Here is a 22,887-nt window from a genome sequence, read left to right on the forward strand (position 1 = left end):
GCAAAGGAGAGCACCCTCAGACCTCGTGGGTCTGCACCAGCAGCTGCTTTGTACATCTTGCGTGGGTTGCGGTTGCCAATGCTTAGTGGATCCAATCGGGACACTAACACTGCAGCGACCCTCATCCGACGTGGGACAGTCGCCCTCCAGTAGCTGGCCTTCCTTGAAGCCTCCCGGAGCCCGTGACTGCAGAGCCCAGCTGTACCTTTCTCACCTGAAGCATCCTACATCCACAAGCTCCTTCCTGTGAGCTCCCTGGTCACTGTGCCGTGACCCAGACTCTGTCCCCTCTGCTTTCAGGTCCTTCTCTACATTTCCTACATCTTTAATCTTCACGACTTCAGCGACGCTTTCAGCTAGCAGCAGTTTGGACTACTTTTCCATTGAAAATCAGCCCGCGACCCGACACCAGAATCGACCTATGCACCCGGCTTCCCTGGGGCAGGTAACAGTGGTACTTCGGTTCTTCCGTGGTGGTGGGCTCTCCAAAGCCTTAAGTCTCAAGTCTTAACTTTGTACTACTGCTGGAAGTGTCCTTTAACTTTAAATATTCAACCGCGACATTCTCCATAGGCTAACATTGAGATCCCGACAGCAGCTTCTCGCACTGCACACGCCTCCCGTGGGTCCCCTTCCTCATAACTGTGGGTGGATTCTGAAGGGGCAAGCGATCCTGAATGCCCTAGGCATAGCCTGTAAAATTGTCGTGGTTCTTATACCACTATTTTAGTATATGGTTTGGTCCCCCCCTGGGGCCCATTGATTTCTGTGCTATTTATTGTGTTTATAAATGCTTGTTTGAAGTGTAACTTTGCCACTAGTCACATAAAGTGTCTGTGGGATTCTACTTAGAATAAATACATATATTTTATATATATACCTGTGTGGGCTACTCTTTCATTTGGTCATTCAAGAGGTTATTATGGTAAAACAATAGGCTTAACACTCCTTCAAGACTTAGCCTGAAGGCCACTAGGATAGCTTTCTTTAAAGGTTGTCTTAAACCTATCATCAATAAGAGTCGAATTGGACTGGTGCAAGGTGTCCCTATAACTAGGAACAGCATATGCCAGGTCAACTTCTCACATTGGTGTGCAGCGGTTGGATTCAAGCTTGCCATTGTTTTACCAGATAACAAATTGAATTTCTAAAGTGAAAGCCACTAGGTACCAAAGGTACATATAAATTCAAGCTAGAATACAATAAGTTCTACTGAACTTAGAGTTGTGTGTAGAGGGTTTAGCACACCTTGACTACAACTCAAGAGAGGGTTCAGTAGGCCACACTTAGTGTAGGTAGATACACCACTATCACTACACTAGACATGTCTTCAGGTGCAGGTGCCACTAAGGCTATGGAAGGACCCCAAAGGGTCCCAGTTGATAAGTATGATCATCTCTCCTTTGCTGAGCTTAGGGAGATGTGCACCCTTAGAAAACCGAAGACAAACAAAGGTGCCAACACCCAACGTCTCAGGGAAATCCTGCTCATAGCTGACTTTATGGAGTCCATAGGGTCCAGTGGGGTAGACAGAGTGGGTGGGCATCCATCAGAAGAGGACGCTCCCAGAGTGGACTCTGATGAGGACCAGGAAGAGGATGAAAGTCCTGACCTGGAAGAAACAAACCACTCACAAACTGGAGGTGATGGCCCAAGAGGCACTCCCTCCATCCCTAAAGGGAGAGTGGTGGATCCAAGAAGGAACAGATCCCCCTCAGTGGGATCCTACCATTCTGGGAGATCCAAAGGGTCCTCTGCCTCTTCTCAGAGAAGAGAATCCTCTCATGAGAGGAAATGCAGACTGATCAAATTTGAGCAGGCTAAGCTTCAGCTTAAAAGAGAACAGTTAGCATTGGACAGGGAAGCCCTGGAGCTTCAAAAAGCTTCAAGAAAGTGGGGTCTAGAGACCCCTGGTGGCAGTGATGAAACCCCTAGAGTTAGAGAGAAAGTCCCTGACAATAGGAACCTCCACAAGATTGTGCCCCCCTATAAGACAGGGGATGATATCCACAAATGGATCTCTGCTCTTGAGAGGGCCTGTAAAGTACAAAGGGTCCCAGTAGAGCAGTGGGCAGCAATCCTGTGGCTCTCCTTTGCAGACAAAGGAAGAGACAAGCTCCTCTCTGTAAGAGAAGAGGATGCTGATGATTACTATATCCTGAGAGATGCTTTAATAGATGGGCTTGGCTTAACCACTGATCAATACAGACTTAAGTTCAGAGACACCCAAAAAGCACAGGATCAGGATTGGGTAGACTTTGTGGATTGTGCAACCAAGGCATTGGAAGGTTGGTTAAATGGCAGTAAAGTGAATGATTATAAAGGATTGTATAATCTCATATTGAGGGAGCAGATTCTTAATAATTGTCATAACCAACTCTTACACCAGCACCTTGTGGACTCTGATCTGACCTCTCCCCAAGAATTGGGAAAGAAGGCAGACAAATGGGTCAGAACCAGGATCAGGCCCAAGAACCAAGGTGGTGACCAGAAGAAAGATTCTACCAAACCCAAAGAGAAAGGAGGGGAAAATAAAACAGAAAAGTCCCCTGAAGAGCCACAAAAACCCAGTGCTGGGGGTGGGTCCCAAAATCCTTCCTCTTAAAAAAAGAAACCATATTGCCATGTGTGTCAGAAACCTGGCCACTGGAAAACTGACTCCAGTTGTCCAAAGAATGGCAATAAAGAAAATATTCCTCCAAGTACAGCTCCAACACCTCCTGTTGCTACTAGTAGTAATCCCCCAGGTGGTGGGAGTGCACCCAAAAACTTAGTTGGGTTTTCTTGGGGAACGCAGGTGGACCCTGGCCTAACCAGATCCCCTGCACAAGCAACTCTAGTCTGTGATGGTGGCATGGGGTTTGCCAACTTTACCATGAGCCCCAGTATTCTGGGCAGGTACAGACAAGAGCCCATGATCAATGGTCAGAAGGCTGTGGCCTATAAGGACACAGGGGCCAGTGTCACCATGGTGACCAAGAGGCTAGTGCCCCTAGAACAGCTTTTACCTGGGTTTAGCTACCAGGTGACCAACATAGATGGAATCAGGACAGACCATCCCATGGCAGTGGTAAATCTCAGCTGGGGAGGGGTCACTGGCCCAAAGAGAGTGGCAGTGTCCCCAAACTTGCCTGTAGATTGTCTACTGAGGAATGATCTGGAAATCTCAGCCTGGGCTGAGGTTGACCACAAGGCCCATTTGAAAATGGTAGGAATCCCTGAGAGAGTGGATGAGACCCTGGGGGCCTCACCTCCACCCCAGGAGAAAATAGAAAGAGTGAAGCCTGAAACTATGGATCACTCTACCCAAACAGAGAGCATAGGGGAAGAGGAACAGTCCTCCCCCCACCAGACTACAGGTAAGAGTCAAGTTTCTCAGGGAACTGATCCTGCCCCTTGTGAAGTAACTGCCCCAGAAGTGGACAGGCCTGGCCTGCCCACCTCTCTGATGGCAGGGGACCCTTCCAAGGTGGTACCCAGTCTGGAGCAGGTATCCTGCCCCTCTCTACCCTGCCTCAGTCAGCCCAGGGCTGCAGAGGTCAGGGAGGTCAGTGGACCCCTAAGGGGCCCCTGTCCAGAGGAACCCCCTCATCAGCAGATTAGGGACACCCAACAGAGTAGTTTCAGCCAGGTGAATATTCCTCTACAAACTGAGGGATCCCCCTTACCCTTAGGTATAGGCACCCCTCAAATGGATTATGTTGAGCACAGGGAAACCTGGGGCATAGTTGCCCCAAACCTTCCAGTGCCCTCCACTATTCCAGCCAAAGGGATCCGACCCCCAGCTGTAGGCAGCCAGAGGTTGACCCTTAGGGCCAGATATGACACAGTCATGGGCAGAAAGGCTTCCATAGTGGCCAGTGATCTGAGGAGGTTGAGACCAACCCAAGTAGGGCCTCACTTCCAGACTCAGACACCCCACCAGCCCACCTCTGACCCAAAAACCAATACAGGTAATTTCCCTAGACTTTGGAGAAACTCTAGAACCCCTTGGGGTAAGATTTCCCAAGTGGACCATGAGACAGGGAGCAACCATGCTAGTGCAGGTTCTTCCTTATATGGCCACTCAGGAAATAAAGGCTTATCTGGACAAGGTTAGCCTTATCTCCTTTCGTTTGGGGGGGGGGGGGGGGGGGGGGTTATGTAGGAGAGTGGAATCTGACTAATGGTTGCCCCCAACTTTTTGCCTGGTATTTAAGTGGTTTTTGACTAGTCAGGCTGGGATCCTGCTATCCAGGACCCCAGCCTATCTGCTTTCTCCCTAAAACTGATGTGACGTACCCTAGGTACAAACCTAATTGGATGCTGGGCATGCCCTACCAGTCCCTTGTAGATGGTACCCTAGGTACCCAGGGCATGGGTCCCCCAGTAGGCCTACCAGGGCTGCAGCACTTATTGTGCCACCCTGGCACAGCCACCCAAACTGACACCACCAGACCACTACTGTAGTCTGGGTAAGGTGGTGCTAGCACCACTTACAGGGATGTAGGTACCCTATATCCCACACCATTACAACACATATACTCTCATAGGTCACCCCTATAGCAGGCCCTGGTAATCCTACAGGGCTGGGTGCTGAGGTATGTGTGAGGGGGGACCCCTACGTGAGTAGGGCCTCTCTGCAACCTTCGTAAAATCGATACTGGGTTGTTTGTAGTGTAGCCATACCATATACTCTTAACCGCATTATAAGTGAATCGCGTCATCGCAATAACTTGAGAATGGCTACACAGAACCATATCGTGTTTGGTGTCAAACATGAAGGAATCATACCCCCAGTCCAGCCATGGGCATGAGGGTACGATTCCCCCTTGCTAGAAGGGCGATATGGGAAAAGCGGTAGAATTTAGACACCAATTTAAAAGTGCACATGTACCACAAAATGGCTACTGTCCGCCACCTACACGACTCTGGCTGGCTGTTGCTGGGGAAAACCCCAGCCTCGCCATCTGGACAATAGGGCTCCTGTGGCAGGGAGGTGCCAGCACCTCCCCAGACAGGATATGTGGATTGGAACAGGGTGGGTGCACCAAATGTCCATTCAGAGTTGCACGTAGGCAGCTGCAGAGCCCCAATTCTGCATACACCGCCTGGAACCGGTTCAGGGGCATCCTGCCCCTCACCCAGGCGGAAAACACACAAAGGGGAGTGGGTGTAGCCACCCTTTCCCGCCTCTACTCTGATTGGTAGGCTCTTGTTGGGACCATCCCCTAATCTTGGGGATATATGTGAATAACCTGGCCCCAGAGCCTCAGATTCGTCCAGAACTTTACAGAACTGACCTTCGACGAGCTGCTGCCCAGCTGACTGAAGAAATCTCCCTTGGGATAAAGGAGTTATCCCCCTGCTTGGCAGGCACCTAAAAGACTGCAAGATACCCGGTTGGAACTTCGCTGCTCTCACGAACTTCGACGCCTTCCATCAACCTTGAGGTGGGTCTCCAGTGCATCCCAGAGTCCTGTGAGCGTGCCCAGCAAGTCTGAGCACCGTGGACCACGTGGGTGCCGAGATCCCTGCATACCCCGAGACCCCAGCCACCTCTTGCATAGCACACGACCCCGACCAGTGGGGAAGTTGTGCTTTGGCCCATTTCTGAGCCAACCTTTAAGCAGCATCCGTGCCAAAGCTCAGCTCCCTAGTCCGCTCCGGTGGCCAGTGGGAGCCCTTTTACGCACTCCATTTTGCTGCCCTCCGCGGTCCCTTGTCTCTCGACTTGTGGGCCCTGACGGAAGACAATCTACTTTTCCAAGAGTTCCCCTGGTTGCTCCAGGCCTGCTCTGCGCTCCCTGCAAAGGAGAGCACCCTCAGACCTCGTGGGTCTGCACCAGCAGCTGCTTTGTACATCTTGCGTGGGTTGCGGTTGCCAATGCTTAGTGGATCCAATCGGGACACTAACACCGCAGCGACCCTCATCCGACGTGGGACAGTCGCCCTCCAGAAGCTGGCCTTACTTGAAGCCTCCCGGAGCCCGTGACTGCAGAGCCCAGCTGTACCTTTCTCACCTGAAGCATCCGACATCCACGAGCTCCTTCCTGTGAGCTCCCTGGTCACTGTGCCGTGACCCAGACTCTGTCCCCTCTGCTTTCAGGTCCTTCTCTACATTTCCTACATCTTTAATCTTCACGACTTCAGCGACGCTTTCAGCTAGCAGCAGTTTGGACTACTTTTCCATTGAAAATCAGCCCGCGACCAGACACCAGAATCGACCTATGCACCCGGCTTCCCTGGGGCAGGTAACAGTGGTACTTCGGTACTTCCGTGGTGGTGGGCTCTCCAAAGCCTTAAGTCTCAAGTCTTAACTTTGTACTACTGCTAGAAGTGTCCTTTAACTTTAAATATTCAACCGCGACATTCTCCATAGGCTAACATTGAGATCCCGACAGCAGCTTCTCGCACTGCACACGCCTCCCGTGGGTCCCCTTCCTCATAACTGTGGGTGGATTCTGAAGGGGCAAGCGATCCTGAATGCCCTAGGCATTGCCTGTAAAATTGTCGTGGTTCTTATACCACTATTTTAGTATATGGTTTGGTCCCCCCTGGGGCCCATTGATTTCTGTGCTATTTATTGTGTTTATAAATGCTTGTTTGAAGTGTAACTTTGCCACTAGTCACATAAAGTGTCTGTGGGATTCTACTTAGAATAAATACATATATTTTATATATATACCTGTGTGGGCTACTCTTTCATTTGGTCATTCAAGAGGTTATTATGGTAAAACAATAAGCTTAACACTCCTTCAAGACTTAGCCTGAAGGCTGCTCTCCACAGCTACCACTAGGATAGCTTTCTTTAAAGGTTGTCTTAAACCTATCATCAATAAGAGTCGAATTGGACTGGTGCAAGGTGTCCCTATAACTAGGAACAGCATATGTCAGGCCAACTTCTCACACACTGCCTGCGTCCTTGGAGGGGGAACCTTCTCTGTGGCTCGTTTTTTAATGAGCTCTCTGACTTCTCTTCACAGTTGTGCGAGTTCCTGTAGCCTAAGGTTTTTACCCGTGGAGGGATATTTGGCAGTGGTTTGGCGAGTTCTATGCAGTAGCCATGTGTTATGTTTAAAATCCAGTTGTTGGAGTTCGATTGACCTCCACTCACGTGGGAACCCTTCAATTCTGCCTCCACTGGTGTTTTGTAGTGGGCATAAGTGGTACTTGCTTGTTGATCCTTCTCCCCTGGAAGGGTGGCCTCTTCCTCTTGACCTTCCTCAAAAGTGCTGCCTTGCCGGTTGTTGCCACTGATGGTGTGTCAGTTGTTGTGCTGCCTGATGAATGAGGCTTTGCTGTGGTTGCTGGCATTGTTGTTCAGTTGGAAAGGCCAACCAGGCTCTTGGTCTTCTGGTAGTACCTCCTATCCTAAAAGATCCTTGGAACTGCAGTGCCCCCATGGCCTTTGTGGTGGAATTCTCATTTTCTTTGTGATAGTGTCTCTTCTACTGCTCGTCTGACCAGGGCCTCACCCACGAAAGGCATATTGATGACAGACGCCAGAGCCTCCAGTTTAAAGCCTGAGACTTTGAGCCAGGCGTGCCGCCTGAGAGCAGTACTCGTGCCATGTGCCTGCTGCATCCAGGGCAGATTTAATGCAAGAGTTGGTGACGTTTTTACCCTCCTGGATTACTCCCTTGGCTCTCTGATGCAATTCTTCTGGAAGGTGTTGTAGCAGCTCTTCAATCTTGTCCCACTGCTGGTGCTCATAGTGGTTGAGGAATGCGTTGGAGCCCGTTACCCTCCATTGTCTGGCCGCCTCTCTCCATCTTCCACCCACCAGGTCCAGTCTCTAGCTCTCCTTCTCTGGCGCTGGCTCCATTGATGTGGGGGGACTGTTTCTCTTCCTTGAGGTTATAGCAATGATGGAATCCACAGGGACACTGCCCTTGATGCACTTGGGGTTCTGTGTCGAATGCTTATACTTCTCCACATTAGGGTGTATTGCACTTACAGTGGCTGACTCTCTGAAAGCCTCTTTGCCCTGCTCAAAGATGCAGGGAGCATGGGCAGAGAGAGGATTGCCTGGAGGGTCATCAGGGTTTCCAGTAGGATGCATCAATCAATCAATAATGCGCAGCAAATCACCTGTGAGGGTCTCGAGGCATGATTCCTCCTTTTTTCCCCCTCTATTTGTAACTCATTACTTGTCGGCTGCCCTTTTGATGAGGTTGTTGTCCAAAGACAGGTCATCTGGGGGCAAAGGCCTCAAGGGAGAGGTGCATCCACCTTCCTCGGGTGACTTGGCATTAAAGTCATGCCATGTATCCTCAAACTGGTTGTGTTCCTCGAATGTTGCTGCCTCTTTGTCCCCGAGTCCGTAGAGCTCCTCTTATTCTCCCTCATATGGCTCCAGAGCTGCCGGGCCTCTATCGCTGGCTGCTCGTCCTCCACAGGGTCTTGTGGGGGATGCAAAACTCTCTCAGGGATTCTCTGGAGATGGGCTGCCATTTTGGCATCGAGACTTCGCTTTTTCAGCTCAACCTTGAGCTCTTTGTTTGATGTCAAGTGTAGGTGGCGTCTTCCTTATTGGCATCGGCGGATCTTGAGTACTTGTTTGTGTCGAGGCTTTTGTCGAAGGTTTGCCCCCACCAGTGTCCCTTGGTTAGGACCTGTGCGGCTCCTTCGGTTTGTGCTGTCCCCAGTCGTCAGGTGTTTTGATGCTGAGGCTGCTTTTGATGACCTTTTTTTTTTTTTTACTTATTTTTATTGATTATCCAGTTGTACATACCCATCAAAGTCATTACTGATCTCTACAAATCGCGTATGTTTTCAACATGTAAATATCACGTTAGCATTGCATAGAAAACAAACAGCATTGTTCAGTTTTGTGGTTATAGTGATACATTATATATGTTAAAACAGTTGAAATAAAGGAAGCATATTTCTAACGAGTCCCTCCATGTCCATTCATGCAACAAACTGCATCAGGGGATCTAACGGGATTATGAACCCAAGAACACCAAACTATATAAAGGTGGCGTGTATTCGGAAGTGATAATATCTATAGTGTTGGGAGATGTCCAGTACGACTAATTCAGGCATGTTGTCATTGCCCTATACCACCCCCATAGGCACAATACCTGAGCTGGCCTGAGACGTGGTAGAATTGTTTAGGGAATCGATATATACCTTATATAGGCCCCAGATATCTCTGGGACGAGCTGCGCTTGGTAAGGTGTTGGAGTATATCTTGCTATTTGTGCTACAATGGGCTAAGCTGTGTAACCAACCTTGCAGCGTGGGAGAAGACTTGCGTAGTGCAATTTCTCGCTTTGCCAGCAATAAACTAAGAGATGCCAATTCACGGACTGCTTTAGGAAAATTCACTGTGTAACCCAGGAGTGCCACCTCAGGAGTAGGAGCAATGGTAAGACCGAGGATCTCACCTAGCGTCGAATGCACTAGGGTCCAGTAGGGCCGTATGCAGGGGCAGGTCCAGGAGAGGTGGGCAAAATCTGCGTGCTGAGCACTGCATTTCCGGCATGTATGTGGTCTACTGAGATCTATTTTATGTAGCTTGGCCGAGGTCATGTATATCCGTCGTAAAAACTTGTAGTGCAATAATTTGTGTCGACTATTCAGGGAAACGTTTTTTGTGGTCCTGCAGCAGACTGTCCATTGGTCGTCTGTAATCTGGTGACCCAAATCTGTCTCCCCTTCCGTACGTAGTCTACTGTCCACGATAGGTAGTTGTGTAATGCAGAGTTTGTAGAGTTTGGATACTATGCACACTCCACTATCGCTCTCAATAATGTGGGACAGAGGATCGAACGAGTCAGGTTCTAATGGAAAGCCAGGAATCGTGGCTTGTAAGGCCGAGTACAGTAGTTTGAGCACGAATTAATCCATGAATGTGGCCTCCTGAAAACGGGCTTCCTCAGTGGCCGAAAAGATGTGGCTGCCCGGATACAAGTCGCCTATCGTACAAATATTAAACTTAGTCAGTGTGCATTTTACAAGTGTCTCATTTGAAATAGGAAGCCAGCGAGCATTGGGAAGTGGCAGAGCCGACAAATATAAAACTGATGAACCAGAATAGCGATGGAGCCTGCTCCATGCCAAACTAGTGGTCGAGACTGTCTGTATATCTACGGGATCCCTAGGTTCTCCTCTGGGCAGGACGGCAGCCAATCGCTCGGGAAGGACTAAGTCAGCCTCTGGGCGCAGAAACAGAATCCTGGCATCTGGGTGGTACCAAGCGAAGGCGAAACTACTCGAAATAGTATAAATAAATATCCGGAACCCCGACGCCACCTCTATCGTATGGTAAAGTGAGTACCCTCCATCTAACACGTGGTTGCTTTCCACCCCAGACCAGTCGGATAAGATGAGATTGTAAGGATGAAAAAAAACTGTGCATGAGGGGGATAGGGATATTGTTAAAAAAATACAGAAATTTGGGAAGGATCATAATTTGAATTATGGCAATTCTACCTGCCATGGATAATGGGAGACGGAGCCACCTGTTCACCCGAGTCTCCAATTTCGCTATTGCCTGCCCATAATTTATTCGAATAATCTGGACTGGGTCAAGGTGAATATGAATACCCAGATATTTAATTGAGTCCGAGCACCATTTCAAAGGGAACTCGCATTCCCAAGGGGATGTACTGGTAGTCAAAGGGAAAATAATTGATTTGTGCCAATTAATGCCTAATCCAGAATGCTGCCCAAACCGAAGAATCTCCCTGAAGAGCGGATCGAGGTTCAGGTGCGGCTCCCGAACATAGAGGATAGTGTTGTCAGCATATAAAGACACCAAGGGGCCCGTTTTGAACTGTAGTCCCCTATGCAGATGACGCTCTTGGAAGTGACGTATTAGAGGGTCCACGGCGAGAATGAACAGCAGAGGCGACAAAGGACAACCCTGACGCGTGCCGCAGGTCAATGAAAAAGATTCAGAGAGGGTCCCGTTTATGCGAAGTTTGGCTGTTGGCCGACTATATAGTAGGCCTACTGTGGCTATAAATCGGGCCGGCATGCCTGTGCGACGCATGATGGACACAAAGAAGGGTAATTCCAGTGTATCAAAGGCTTTCTGCTTTTGAGGACCCTGAGTCTGAGGACTTAGCGTCCAAGCCTTTCGGCAGTTTTGTTACCTTCTGCAGTCTTCTTTCACCGTCTTTTGCTACCTTCCTTAACGCTTCTCTCCTTTCGGTGTCAGCTGCAGTGCGGTTGTAGTCTGAATCCCCTCATTGTGCTGGCTTGGCCTCCTAAACATTCTCTTCATCCTCGCTGGATAGGCCAAGGTCGTCAGGGGTTCCTGTGTCTTATGGGCCCTAGCCATGGTGTGGTGTGCTAGTCTCATGTCAGGCCGTGAGAGTTTTCAACGCAAACTTGGCGCAGGCTTCAACATATTCATCCATCCTTGTAGTCTTTTAGCAGGCACAGATTGCAGACCTCATGCGGATCCCTCTGCGCAAACGTGTGGTGACAGTTGGAGCAGAATTTAAAAGGTGTATTCCCCATGACCCTCTGCTGCCTCTCTCTTCTTCATTCTCAGGCCACGTGGGTTTCACCGGCGGAATCCCCCGTCGAGGTCGAGAAGGCTCACCTTCTCTGTTCATATGTTCTTCCCGTGGCTTTCAGTGTTCTTCAGTCTTTTTCTGCTTTTTTCTCCTGTTATTCCCTGGAATTCTTCAGAGCTCCACCGTTGTCCTTCAAGACCCAACGGCAGAAAAGAGAATCTGAAGATGGCGACTACATACAGGAACTTCCGGGGTGCTGTCTGACATCACACAGGGGATGATGGACTTGTCACAAAATGGTGCTCAACGAGAGCCACAATAACAAAAAATAAAACAAGGAAGAGAATAGTAAGACAAACACGTTTCTAGACCCAACCACTAGAAGACGAGAGAAGGACAAACACGTTTGTAGACCTAACCTCTAGAAGACGAGAGAAGGACAAACACGTTTCTAGACCCAACCACTAGATGACGATAAAAGGACAAACACGTTTCCGGACTCAACCACTTGAAGACGAGAGAAGGACAAACACGTTTCCAGACTCAACCACTAGAAGACAAGAGAAGGACAAACACGTTTCTAGAACCAACCACTAGAAGACGAGAGAAGGACAAACACGTTTCCGGACTCAACCACTAGAAGACGAGAGAAGGTCAAACACGTTTCCGGACTCAACCACTAGAAGGCGAAAGAAGGACAAACACGTTTCCGGACTCAACCACTAGAAGACGAGAGAAGGACAAAAACGTTTCCGGACTCAACCACTAGAAGACGAGAGAAGGACAAACACGTTTCCGGACTCAACCACTAGAAGACGAGAGAAGGACAAACACGTTTCTAGACCCAACCTCTAGAAGACGAGAGAAGGACAAACACGTTTCCGTACTCAACCACTAGAAGACGAGAGAAGGACAAACACGTTTCTAGAACCAACCACTAGAAGACGAGAGAAGGACAAACACGTTTCCGGACTCTACCACTAGAAGACGAGAGAAGGACAAACACATTTCCGGACTCAACCACTAGAAGATGAGAGAAGGACAAACACGTTTCTAGACCCAACCACTAGAAGACGAGAGAAGGACAAACACGTTTGTAGACCCAACCTCTAGAAGACGAGAGAAGGACAAACACGTTTCTAGACCCAACCACTAGAAGACGATAAAAGGACAAACCGTTTCCAGACTCAACCACTTGAAGACGAGAGAAGGACAAACACGTTTCTAGAACCAACCACTAGAAGACGAGAGAAGGACAAACACGTTTCGGGACTCAACCACTAGAAGACGAGAGAAGGACAAAAACGTTTCCGGACTCAACCACTAGAATACGAGAGAAGGTCAAACAAGTTTCCGGACTCAACCACTAGAAGATGAGAGAAGGACAAACACGTTTCCGGACTCAGCCACTAGAAGACGAGAGAAGGACAAAAACGTTTCCGGACTCAACCACTAGAAGACGAGAGAAGGACAAACACGTTTCCGTACTCAACCACTAGAAGACGAGAGAAGGACAAACACGTTTCAAGAACCAACCACTAGAAGACGAGAGAAGGACAAAAACGTTTCCGGACTCAACCACTAGAAGACGAGAGAAGGACAAACACATTTCCGGACTCAACCACTAGAAGATGAGAGAAGGACAAACACGTTTCTAGAACCAACCACTAGAAGATGAGAGAAGGACAAACATGTTTCCGGACTCAACCACTAGGTGGCATAATAGATGCACAGCATGTCAATCCAGAAGAGGATTCATGTTGCAAAACCCCAATTTCTTACACATGAGATGAGACACTGTGCAACAAACTGAGTAAGACACTGGCCAACTCACCCAACTTACCTCACACAAACTTATGCCAGTGCCTAAGAAACTCTCTATGCCAGGAAAATCTGTAGTATGTTGTGTATGAGGAACTAGGCCACAGTCGCACCCCCAGATCCGCACTGCTCCCTGCATCCCTCAGTACGCGTGCACAGGCACCTCCCACACAGTCACCGAAGTTGGGCTCCTACACAGTCTTACACACCCAGAAACCCTCCCTGCTGCACTCACTGCTCTCGTCCTCACTCACTGTTGGTGCTGAAGCAGGAAAAAGGAACATTGTGCTTACCTTGGGACCAGGTGGTCCAGGGCGGCCAGGGTTTCCGTGGGGACCAGAGGGACCCTAAAAAAATGGAAAGACATTAATATACTGCTATTATCAACAATTATATTATTACACTACTAAGAGAAATTTTAATTTAAAAAATCAAGGCAGATTAAAGGCAAATCATGTCCACGGTGCATACACTGTCATGTGCGCTGTAAGGGGATTCCTAGCAGTGACAGATGTGGCTCTGCCTGCTCTGCGGATCATGGAGGGGCCAGGTGTAAAGTGCCTGCCCTGGCAGTGTTAGGGGGACTCCTAGCAGTAACAGATGTGGCCCTGCCTGCTCTGCTCTCTACCCATGGAGGGGCCAGGTGTGGAAGTGCCTGCTCTGGCAGTGTTAGGGGGATTCCTAGCAGTGACAGATGTGACCCTGCCTGCTCTGCTCTCTGCCCATGTAGGGGCCAGGTGTAAAGTGCCTGCTCTGGCACTGTTAGGGGACTCCTAGCAGTGACAGATGTGGCCCTGCCTGCTCTGCGGATGATGGAGGGGCCAGGTGTAAAGTGCCTGCTCTGGCAGTGTTGGGGGGACTCCTAGCAGTAACAGATGTGACCCGGCCTGCTCTGCTCTCTGCCCATGGAGGGGCCAGGTGTAAAGTGCCTGCTCGGGCAGTGTTAGGGGACTCCTAGCAGTGACAGATGTGACCCTGCCTTCTCTGCTCTCTGCCCATGGAGGGGCCAGGTGTAAAGTGCCTGCTCTGGCAGTGTTAGGGGACTCCTAGCAGTGACAGATGTGGCCCTGCCTGCTCTGCGGATCATGGAGGGGCCAGGTGTAAAGTGCCTGCTCTGGCAGTGTTAGGGGACTCCTAGCAGTGACAGATGTGGCCCTGCCTGCTCTGCGGATGATGGAGGGGCCAGGTGTAAAGTGCCTGCTTGGGCAGTGTTAGGGGGACTCCTAGCAGTGACAGATGTGACCCTGCCTGCTTTGCTCTCTGCCCATGGAGGGGCCAGGTGTAAAGTGCCTGCTCTGGCAGTGTTAGGGGGATTCCTAGCAGTGACAGATGTGGCCCTGCCTGCTCTGCTCTCTGCCCATGGAGGGGCCAGGTGTAAAGTGCCTGCTCTGGCAGTGTTAGGGGACTCCTAGCAGTGACAGATGTGGCCCTGCCTGCTCTGCGGATGATGGAGGGGCCAGGTGTAAAGTGCCTGCTTGGGCAGTGTTAGGGGGACTCCTAGCAGTGACAGATGTGACCCTGCCTGCTCTGCTCTCTGCCCATGGAGGGGCCAGGTGTAAAGTGCCTGCTCTGGCAGTGTTAGGGGGATTCCTAGCAGTGACAGATGTGGCCCTGCCTGCTCTGCTCTCTGCCCATGGAGGGGCCAGGTGTAAAGTGCCTGCTCTGGCAGTGTTAGGGGGATTCCTAGCAGTGACAGATGTGGCCCTGCCTGCTCTGCTCTCTGCCCATGGAGTGGCCAGGTGTAAAGTGCCTGCTCGGGCAGTGTTAGGGGACTCCTAGCAGTGACAGATGTGGACCTGCCTGCTCTGCGGATGATGGAGGGGCCAGGTGTAAAGTGCCTGCTCTGGCAGTGTTAGGGGGACTCCTAGCAGTGACAGATGTGACCCGGCCTGCTCTGCTCTCTGCCCATGGAGGGGCCAGGTGTAAAGTGCCTGCTCGGGCAGTGTTAGGGGACTCCTAGCAGTGACAGATGTGACCCTGCCTGCTCTGCTCTCTGCCCATGGAGGGGCCAGGTGTAAAGTGCCTGCTCTGGCAGTGTTAGGGGACTCCTAGCAGTGACAGATGTGGCCCTGCCTGCTCTGCGGATGATGGAGGGGCCAGGTGTAAAGTGCCTGCTCGGGCAGTGTTAGGGGGACTCCTAGCAGTGACAGATGTGACCCTGCCTGCTCTGCTCTCTGCCCATGGAGGGGCCAGGTGTAAAGTGCCTGCTCTGGCAGTGTTAGGGGACTCCTAGCAGTGACAGATGTGGCCCTGTCTGCTCTGCTCTCTGCCCATGGAGGGGCCAGGTGTAAAGTGCCTGCTCTGGCAGTGTTAGGGGACTCCTAGCAGTGAGAGATGTGACCCTGCCTGCTCTGCTCTCTGCCCATGGAGGGGCCAGGTGTAAAGTGCCTGCTCTGGCAGTGTTAGGGGACTCCTAGCAGTGACAGATGTGGCCCTGCCTGCTCTGCGAATGATGGAGGGGCCAGGTGTAAAGTGCCTGCTCGGGCAGTGTTAGGGGACTCCTAGCAGTGACAGATGTGGCCCTGCCTGCTCTGCAGATGATGGAGGGGCCAGGTGTAAAGTGCATGCTCTGTCAGTGTTAGGGGACTCCTAGCAGTGAGAGATGTGACCCTGCCTGCTCTGCTCTCTGCCCATGGAGGGGCCAGGTGTAAAGTGCCTGCTCTGGCAGTGTTAGGGGGACTCCTAGCAGTGACAGATGTGGCCCTGCCTGCTCTGCGGATGATGCAGGGGCCAGGTGTAAAGTGCCTGCTCTGGCAGGGTTAGGGGGACTCCTAGCAGTAACAGATGTGGCCCTGCCTGCTCTGCTCTCTACCCATGAAGGGGCCAGGTGTGGAAGTGCCTGCTCTGGCAGTGTTAGGGGGATTCCTAGCAGTGACAGATGTGACCCTGCCTGCTCTGCTCTCTGCCCATGGAGGGGCCAGGTGTAAAGTGCCTGCTCTGGCAGTGTTAGGGGGATTCCTAGCAGTGACAGATGTGGCCCTGCCTGCTCTGCTCTCTGCCCATGGAGGGGCCAGGTGTAAAGTGCCTGCTCTGGCAGTGTTAGGGGACTCCTAGCAGTGACAGATGTGGCCCTGCCTGCTCTGCGGATGATGGAGGGGCCAGGTGTAAAGTGCCTGCTTGGGCAGTGTTAGGGGGACTCCTAGCAGTGACAGATGTGACCCTGCCTGCTCTGCTCTCTGCCCATGGAGGGGCCAGGTGTAAAGTGCCTGCTCTGGCAGTGTTAGGGGGATTCCTAGCAGTGACAGATGTGGCCCTGCCTGCTCTGCTCTCTGCCCATGGAGGGGCCAGGTGTAAAGTGCCTGCTCTGGCAGTGTTAGGGGGATTCCTAGCAGTGACAGATGTGGCCCTGCCTGCTCTGCTCTCTGCCCATGGAGTGGCCAGGTGTAAAGTGCCTGCTCGGGCAGTGTTAGGGGACTCCTAGCAGTGACAGATGTGGACCTGCCTGCTCTGCGGATGATGGAGGGGCCAGGTGTAAAGTGCCTGCTCTGGCAGTGTTAGGGGGACTCCTAGCAGTGACAGATGTGACCCGGCCTGCTCTGCTCTCTGCCCATGGAGGGGCCAGGTGTAAAGTGCCTGCTCGGGCAGTGTTAGGGGACTCCTAGCAGTGACAGATGTGACCCTGCCTGCTCTGCTCTCTGCCCATGGAGGGGCCAGGTGTAAAGTGCCTGCTCTGGCAGTGTTAGGGGACTCCTAGCAGTGACAGATGTGGCCCTGCCTGCTCTGCGGATGATGGAGGGGCCAGGTGTAAAGTGCCTGCTCGGGCAGTGTTAGGGGGACTCCTAGCAGTGACAGATGTGACCCTGCCTGCTCTGCTCTCTGCCCATGGAGGGGCCAGGTGTAAAGTGCCTGCTCTGGCAGTGTTAGGGGACTCCTAGCAGTGACAGATGTGGCCCTGTCTGCTCTGCTCTCTGCCCATGGAGGGGCCAGGTGTAAAGTGCCTGCTCTGGCAGTGTTAGGGGACTCCTAGCAGTGAGAGATGTGACCCTGCCTGCTCTGCTCTCTGCCCATGGAGGGGCCAGGTGTAAAGTGCCTGCTCTGGCAGTGTTAGGGGACTCCTAGCAGTGACAGATGTGGCCCTGCCTGCTCTGCGAATGATGGAGGGGCCAGGTGTAAAGTGCCTGCTCGGGCAGTGTTAGGGGACTCCTAGCAGTGACAGATGTGGCCCTGCCTGCTCTGCAGATGATGGAGGGGCCAGGTGTAAAGTGCATGCTCTGTCAGTGTTAGGGGACTCCTAGCAGTGAGAGATGTGACCCTGCCTGCTCTGCTCTCTGCCCATGGAGGGGCCAGGTGTAAAGTGCCTGCTCTGGCAGTGTTAGGGGGACTCCTAGCAGTGACAGATGTGGCCCTGCCTGCTCTGCGGATGATGCAGGGGCCAGGTGTAAAGTGCCTGCTCTGGCAGGGTTAGGGGGACTCCTAGCAGTAACAGATGTGGCCCTGCCTGCTCTGCTCTCTACCCATGGAGGGGCCAGGTGTGGAAGTGCCTGCTCTGGCAGTGTTAGGGGGATTCCTAGCAGTGACAGATGTGACCCTGCCTGCTCTGCTCTCTGCCCATGTAGGGGCCAGGTGTAAAGTGCCTGCTCTGGCAGTGTTAGGGGACTCCTAGCAGTGACAGATGTGGCCCTGCCTGCTCTGCGGATGATGGAGGGGCCAGGTGTAAAGTGCCTGCTCTGGCAGTGTTAGGGGGACTCCTAGCAGTGACAGATGTGACCCGGCCTGCTCTGCTCTCTGCCAATGGAGGGGCCAGGTGTAAAGTGCCTGCTCGGGCAGTGTTAGGGGACTCCTAGCAGTGACAGATGTGACCCTGCCTGCTCTGCTCTCTGCCCATGGAGGGGCCAGGTGTAAAGTGCCTGCTCTGGCAGTGTTAGGGGACTCCTAGCAGTGACAGATGTGGCTCTGCCTGCTCTGCGGATCATGGAGGGGCCAGGTGTAAAGTGCCTGCTCTGGCAGTGTTAGGGGACTCCTAGCAGTGACAGATGTGGCCCTGCCTGCTCTGCGGATGATGGAGGGGCCAGGTGTAAAGTGCCTGCTTGGGCAGTGTTAGGGAGACTCCTAGCAGTGACAGATGTGACCCTGCCTGCTCTGCTCTCTGCCCATGGAGGGGCCAGGTGTAAAGTGCCTGCTCTGGCAGTGTTAGGGGGATTCCTAGCAGTGACAGATGTGGCCCTGCCTGCTCTGCTCTCTGCCCATGGAGGGGCCAGGTGTAAAGTGCCTGCTCTGGCAGTGTTAGGGGACTCCTAGCAGTGACAGATGTGGACCTGCCTGCTCTGCGGATGATGGAGGGGCCAGGTGTAAAGTGCCTGCTCTGGCAGTGTTAGGGGGACTCCTAGCAGTGACAGATGTGACCCGGCCTGCTCTGCTCTCTGCCCATGGAGGGGCCAGGTGTAAAGTGCCTGCTCGGGCAGTGTTAGGGGACTCCTAGCAGTGACAGATGTGACCCTGCCTGCTCTGCTCTCTGCCCATGGAGGGGCCAGGTGTAAAGTGCGTGCTCTGGCAGTGTTAGGGGACTCCTAGCAGTGACAGATGTGGCCCTGCCTGCTCTGCGGATGATGGAGGGGCCAGGTGTAAAGTGCCTGCTCGGGCAGTGTTAGGGGGACTCCTAGCAGTGACAGATGTGACCCTGCCTGCTCTGCTCTCTGCCCATGGAGGGGCCAGGTGTAAAGTGCCTGCTCTGGCAGTGTTAGGGAACTCCTAGCAGTGACAGATGTGGCCCTGTCTGCTCTGCTCTCTGCCCATGGAGGGGGCAGGTGTAAAGTGCCTGCTCTGGCAGTGTTAGGGGACTCCTAGCAGTGACAGATGTGGCCCTGCCTGCTCTGCGGATGATGGAGGGGCCAGGTGTAAAGTGCCTGCTCTGGCAGTGTTAGGGGACTCCTAGCAGTGACAGATGTGGCCCTGCCTGCTCTGCGGATGATGGAGGGGCCAGGTGTAAAGTGCCTGCTCTGGCAGTGTTAGGGGACTCCTAGCAGTGAGAGATGTGACCCTGCCTGCTCTGCTCTCTGCCCATGGAGGGGCCAGGTGTAAAGTGCCTGCTCTGGCAGTGTTAGGGGGACTCCTAGCAGTGACAGATGTGGCCCTGCCTGCTCTGCTCTCTGCCCATGGAGGAGCCAGGTGTAAAGTGCCTGCTCGGGCAGTGTTAGGGGACTCCTAGCAGTGACAGATGTGGCCCTGCCTGCTCTGCTCTCTGCCCATGGGGGGGGGGGCAGGTGTAAAGTGCCTGCTCTGGCAGTGTTAGGGGACTCCCAGCAGTGACAGATGTGGCCCTGCCTGCTCTGCTCTCTGCCCATGGGGGGGGGGCAGGTGTAAAGTGCCTGCTCGGGCAGTGTTAGGGGACTCCCAGCAGTGACAGATGTGGCCCTGCCTGCTCTGCTCTCTGCCCATGGAGGGGCCAGGTGTAAAGTGTCTGCTCTGCTCTCTGCCCATGGGGGGGCAGGTGTAAAGTGCCTGCTCTGCGGATCATGGAGGGGCCAGGTGTAAAGTGTCTGCTCTGCTCTCTGCCCATGGGGGGGGCAGGTGTAAAGTGCCTGCTCTGCGGATGATGGAGGGGCCAGGTGTAAAGTGTCTGCTCTGCTCTCTGCCCATGGGGGGGGGCAGGTGTCAAGTGCCTGCTCTGCCCTCTGCCCATGGAGGGGCCAGGTGTAAAGTGCCTGCTCTGCTCTGTGCCCATGGAGGGGTCAAATGTCAGTTTTGTTTGTGGTCTTCTTTAGCTGGGTGGATTTTGTGAAGACTGTTGACACAAAGACTAATTGTTCCAACTTTGTTTTCTCTTTTTTGGTTAATAGTTCTTCACGTGGTGTCCATCCCGCTCTTTTCATCGAGCATTTAAGCAATGTTTGGGGGAATCCACGATCCTTTAATTTGTGTAGCAAGTTGTGTGCATGGAAGTGATAGTCTGTTTTTTCTGTACACTGTCTCCTCCTCCTCAGACACTGGCCGAGGGGAGGCTATCTCTGCACTGCGAGGGTGAGGACTGGCGCAGTGCGAGCTTGATTCCTATCTGTAGGTTTGGGGTGGTGTTGTTTTGAGCACTCCTTCGGATGCATAAACTTCGACATCTAGAAATGGGATGCAGGTCGCCTTGTGGTGTGGTGGGCCTCTGAGGTCTGGTGATGTCATTAGGCCAGGAGTGGAATGTCTTCTCTTCTTCTCCAGTCCATACAAAAAAATATGTCGTCAATAAACCTTACACAGTTGGATGCAAACAACTCTGTACACAAAAGAGAATCAATCAAAACTGGCATTTGATCACCAGCGGGCAGGACTCTTTATGCGTTCAAGAAGGAGAAAAGTGTTGGCATCAAATTGTGCGGGCACCCTTCCGATGCCATCAACAACAAGCATTGACAATGCAATAGGTCTCGCACTGGCATCATTTTGAGCTACTGACATTGTAAATGACATTGTTTTTTGTTTTTTTGTTTTATAAAACATAAATAAAATGCATTGTATTTTAATATAGCAATTGCTAAAAAAAGTTTAAATGTGAAACCTATTGCATTGACACTCGTGTACTCAGAGATTTGTCTGCCATAAAGCCGGTGCATCTCTTTTCATGGGAGGTGAAATAGCTCAGCAGGTCACTGCGCCTGCTGCAGCCTAGCTGTCCGCAGTTGTAAATCTAGGCCTCGGATCACCCGCTTTCAGGGACAGGCCGGCGGAAGCGACGGGTAAATGTGATGTGTCCGAATTGTGCCTGAATTGGAAAGAGTTTATAATGTGACCTTTTCGGGGCTTTTCTGTTGGATTCCTTTGAGACGGCTTCTCGGATCCTACATTGGATTCTGTTTGTATCTCTTAACCGTCTCTCTTAATTCTTTCATTGTTTTACCTTTGTTTCTCTGTTCATAAGGTATTTTTTCTGATTGTGTGTTCATCTCTGGCCCGTGAGATTTTTATATGGAGGTTTCTTGATTATTTATTTGACGTCGTGATTTTTTTTCTCTGAGTGTGTGAAGGCGCCTAACATTTCTGGGTGATGTTTGCTCATGATTGTCCGAGACAGCAGTCAACACTTCTGATCAGCTAACAACTCTGAAAGATAACAGCTCGGGGGGGGGGGGGGGGGGGGTAGGGGGGTAGTGGGTGGGATCGATGCAGCAAACACAGAGAGACACCAGGAAACGGACAAACGCTGAGACACACGGACATGGAGGCACGCGGAAGCAAGCATACACACACAAGCATGTGCTTACACACACACAAGCATGTGCTAACACACACACACAAGCATGTGCTTACACACACAAGCATGTGCTCACACACACACACACACGCAAGCATGTGCTCACACACACACACTCACTCAGAAACATTCATATCTATGAACGCGCGCATCCACAGGTTTATATACACATGTGCACAAGCAACCATGCAGACATGCACATATGTACGCGCACGCAGACACGCACACATTCACAGTTCGTAAAAACACACGCAGATATGTACACACGCACTCGCATGGCCCCCCTCCTACACACACACACACACACACACCTGGAATGGCACGTTGGTCCCCAGGACAGGCCTCGGACAGGCTCTGCGGCTTCCTTCCATCACAGGAGGTTAATAAGGTGCTGCGGCCCTGGTGAGGCAGGACAAGTGCAAGCACACATGGGCCGGGGGACAAGTGCAAGCACACACGGGGCCGGAGGAGAGACGCAAGCACACACGGGGCCGGAGGAGAGACGCAAGCACACACGGGGCTGAAGGAGAGACGCAAGCACACACGGGGCCGGAGGAGAGGTGCAAGCCCACACAGGCCAGAGGAGACGTGCAAGCACACACAGGGAGAGGTGCAAGCGCACACAGGGAGAGGTGCAAGCATACACGGGACCGGAGGAGAGGTGCAAGCACACACATGGAGAGGTGCAAGCACACACGGGGCCGGAGGAGAGACGCAAGCACACACTGGGACGGAGGAGTGACGCAAGCACACACGGGGCCGGAAGGCAGAGGTGCAAGCACACACAGAGAGAGGTGTAAGCACACACGGGCCGGGGGACGAGTGAAAGCAGCGGAGGACGGAGGAGAGACGCAAGCACACACGGGCCGGAGGAGAGGTGCAAGCACACACAGGGAGAGGTGTAAGCACACACGGGCCGGGGGACGAGTGCAAGCACACACGGGGCCAGGAGGAGAGGTGCAAGCACACACAGGGCCAGGAGGAGAGGTGCAAGCACACACAGGGCCGGGGGAGAGGTGCAAGCACACACGGGCCGGGAGACTAGTGCAAGCACACACGGGGCCAGAGGAGAGGTGCACGCACACACGAGGACGGAGGAGAGACGCAAGCTCACACGGGGACGGAGGAGAGGTGCAAGCACACACAGGGAGAGGTGCAAACACACACGGGGCCGGAGGAGAGGTGCAAGCACACACAGGGAGAGGTGCAAGCACACACAGGGAGAGGTGTAAGCACACACGGGGCCGGAGGAGAGACGTAAGCAAACACGGGGCCGGAGGAGAGGTGCAAGCACACACGGGCCAGGAGGAGAGACGCAAGCACACACGGGGCCGGAGGAGAGGTGCAAGCACACACAGGGAGAGGTGTAAGCACACACAGGAAGAGGTGTAAGCACACACGGGGCCGGAGGAGAGACGCAAGCAAACACGGAGC

At 52.5% G+C, this 22,887-nt stretch overlaps 1 protein-coding gene across 3 annotated transcripts in view; it reads right to left on the reverse strand.

Moving 5' to 3' along the window:
* The window catches only part of COL27A1 (collagen type XXVII alpha 1 chain), a 2,221,286-nt gene that overhangs the window by 1,660,621 nt on the left and 537,778 nt on the right, over nucleotides 1-22,887 (reverse strand). For all 3 annotated transcript variants that reach the window (XM_085614179.1, XM_085614180.1, XM_085614178.1), the window contains exon 5: nucleotides 13,571-13,624. In XM_085614179.1, the coding sequence (XP_085470305.1) occupies nucleotides 13,571-13,624 (54 nt within the window). The remainder of the gene's footprint in view (nucleotides 1-13,570; nucleotides 13,625-22,887) is intronic.

The sequence above is a fragment of the Triturus cristatus genome, chromosome 1_2 (genome assembly GCF_964204655.1).
Source record: "Triturus cristatus chromosome 1_2, aTriCri1.1, whole genome shotgun sequence".
In the NCBI taxonomy this organism is placed as follows: Eukaryota; Metazoa; Chordata; class Amphibia; order Caudata; family Salamandridae; genus Triturus; species Triturus cristatus.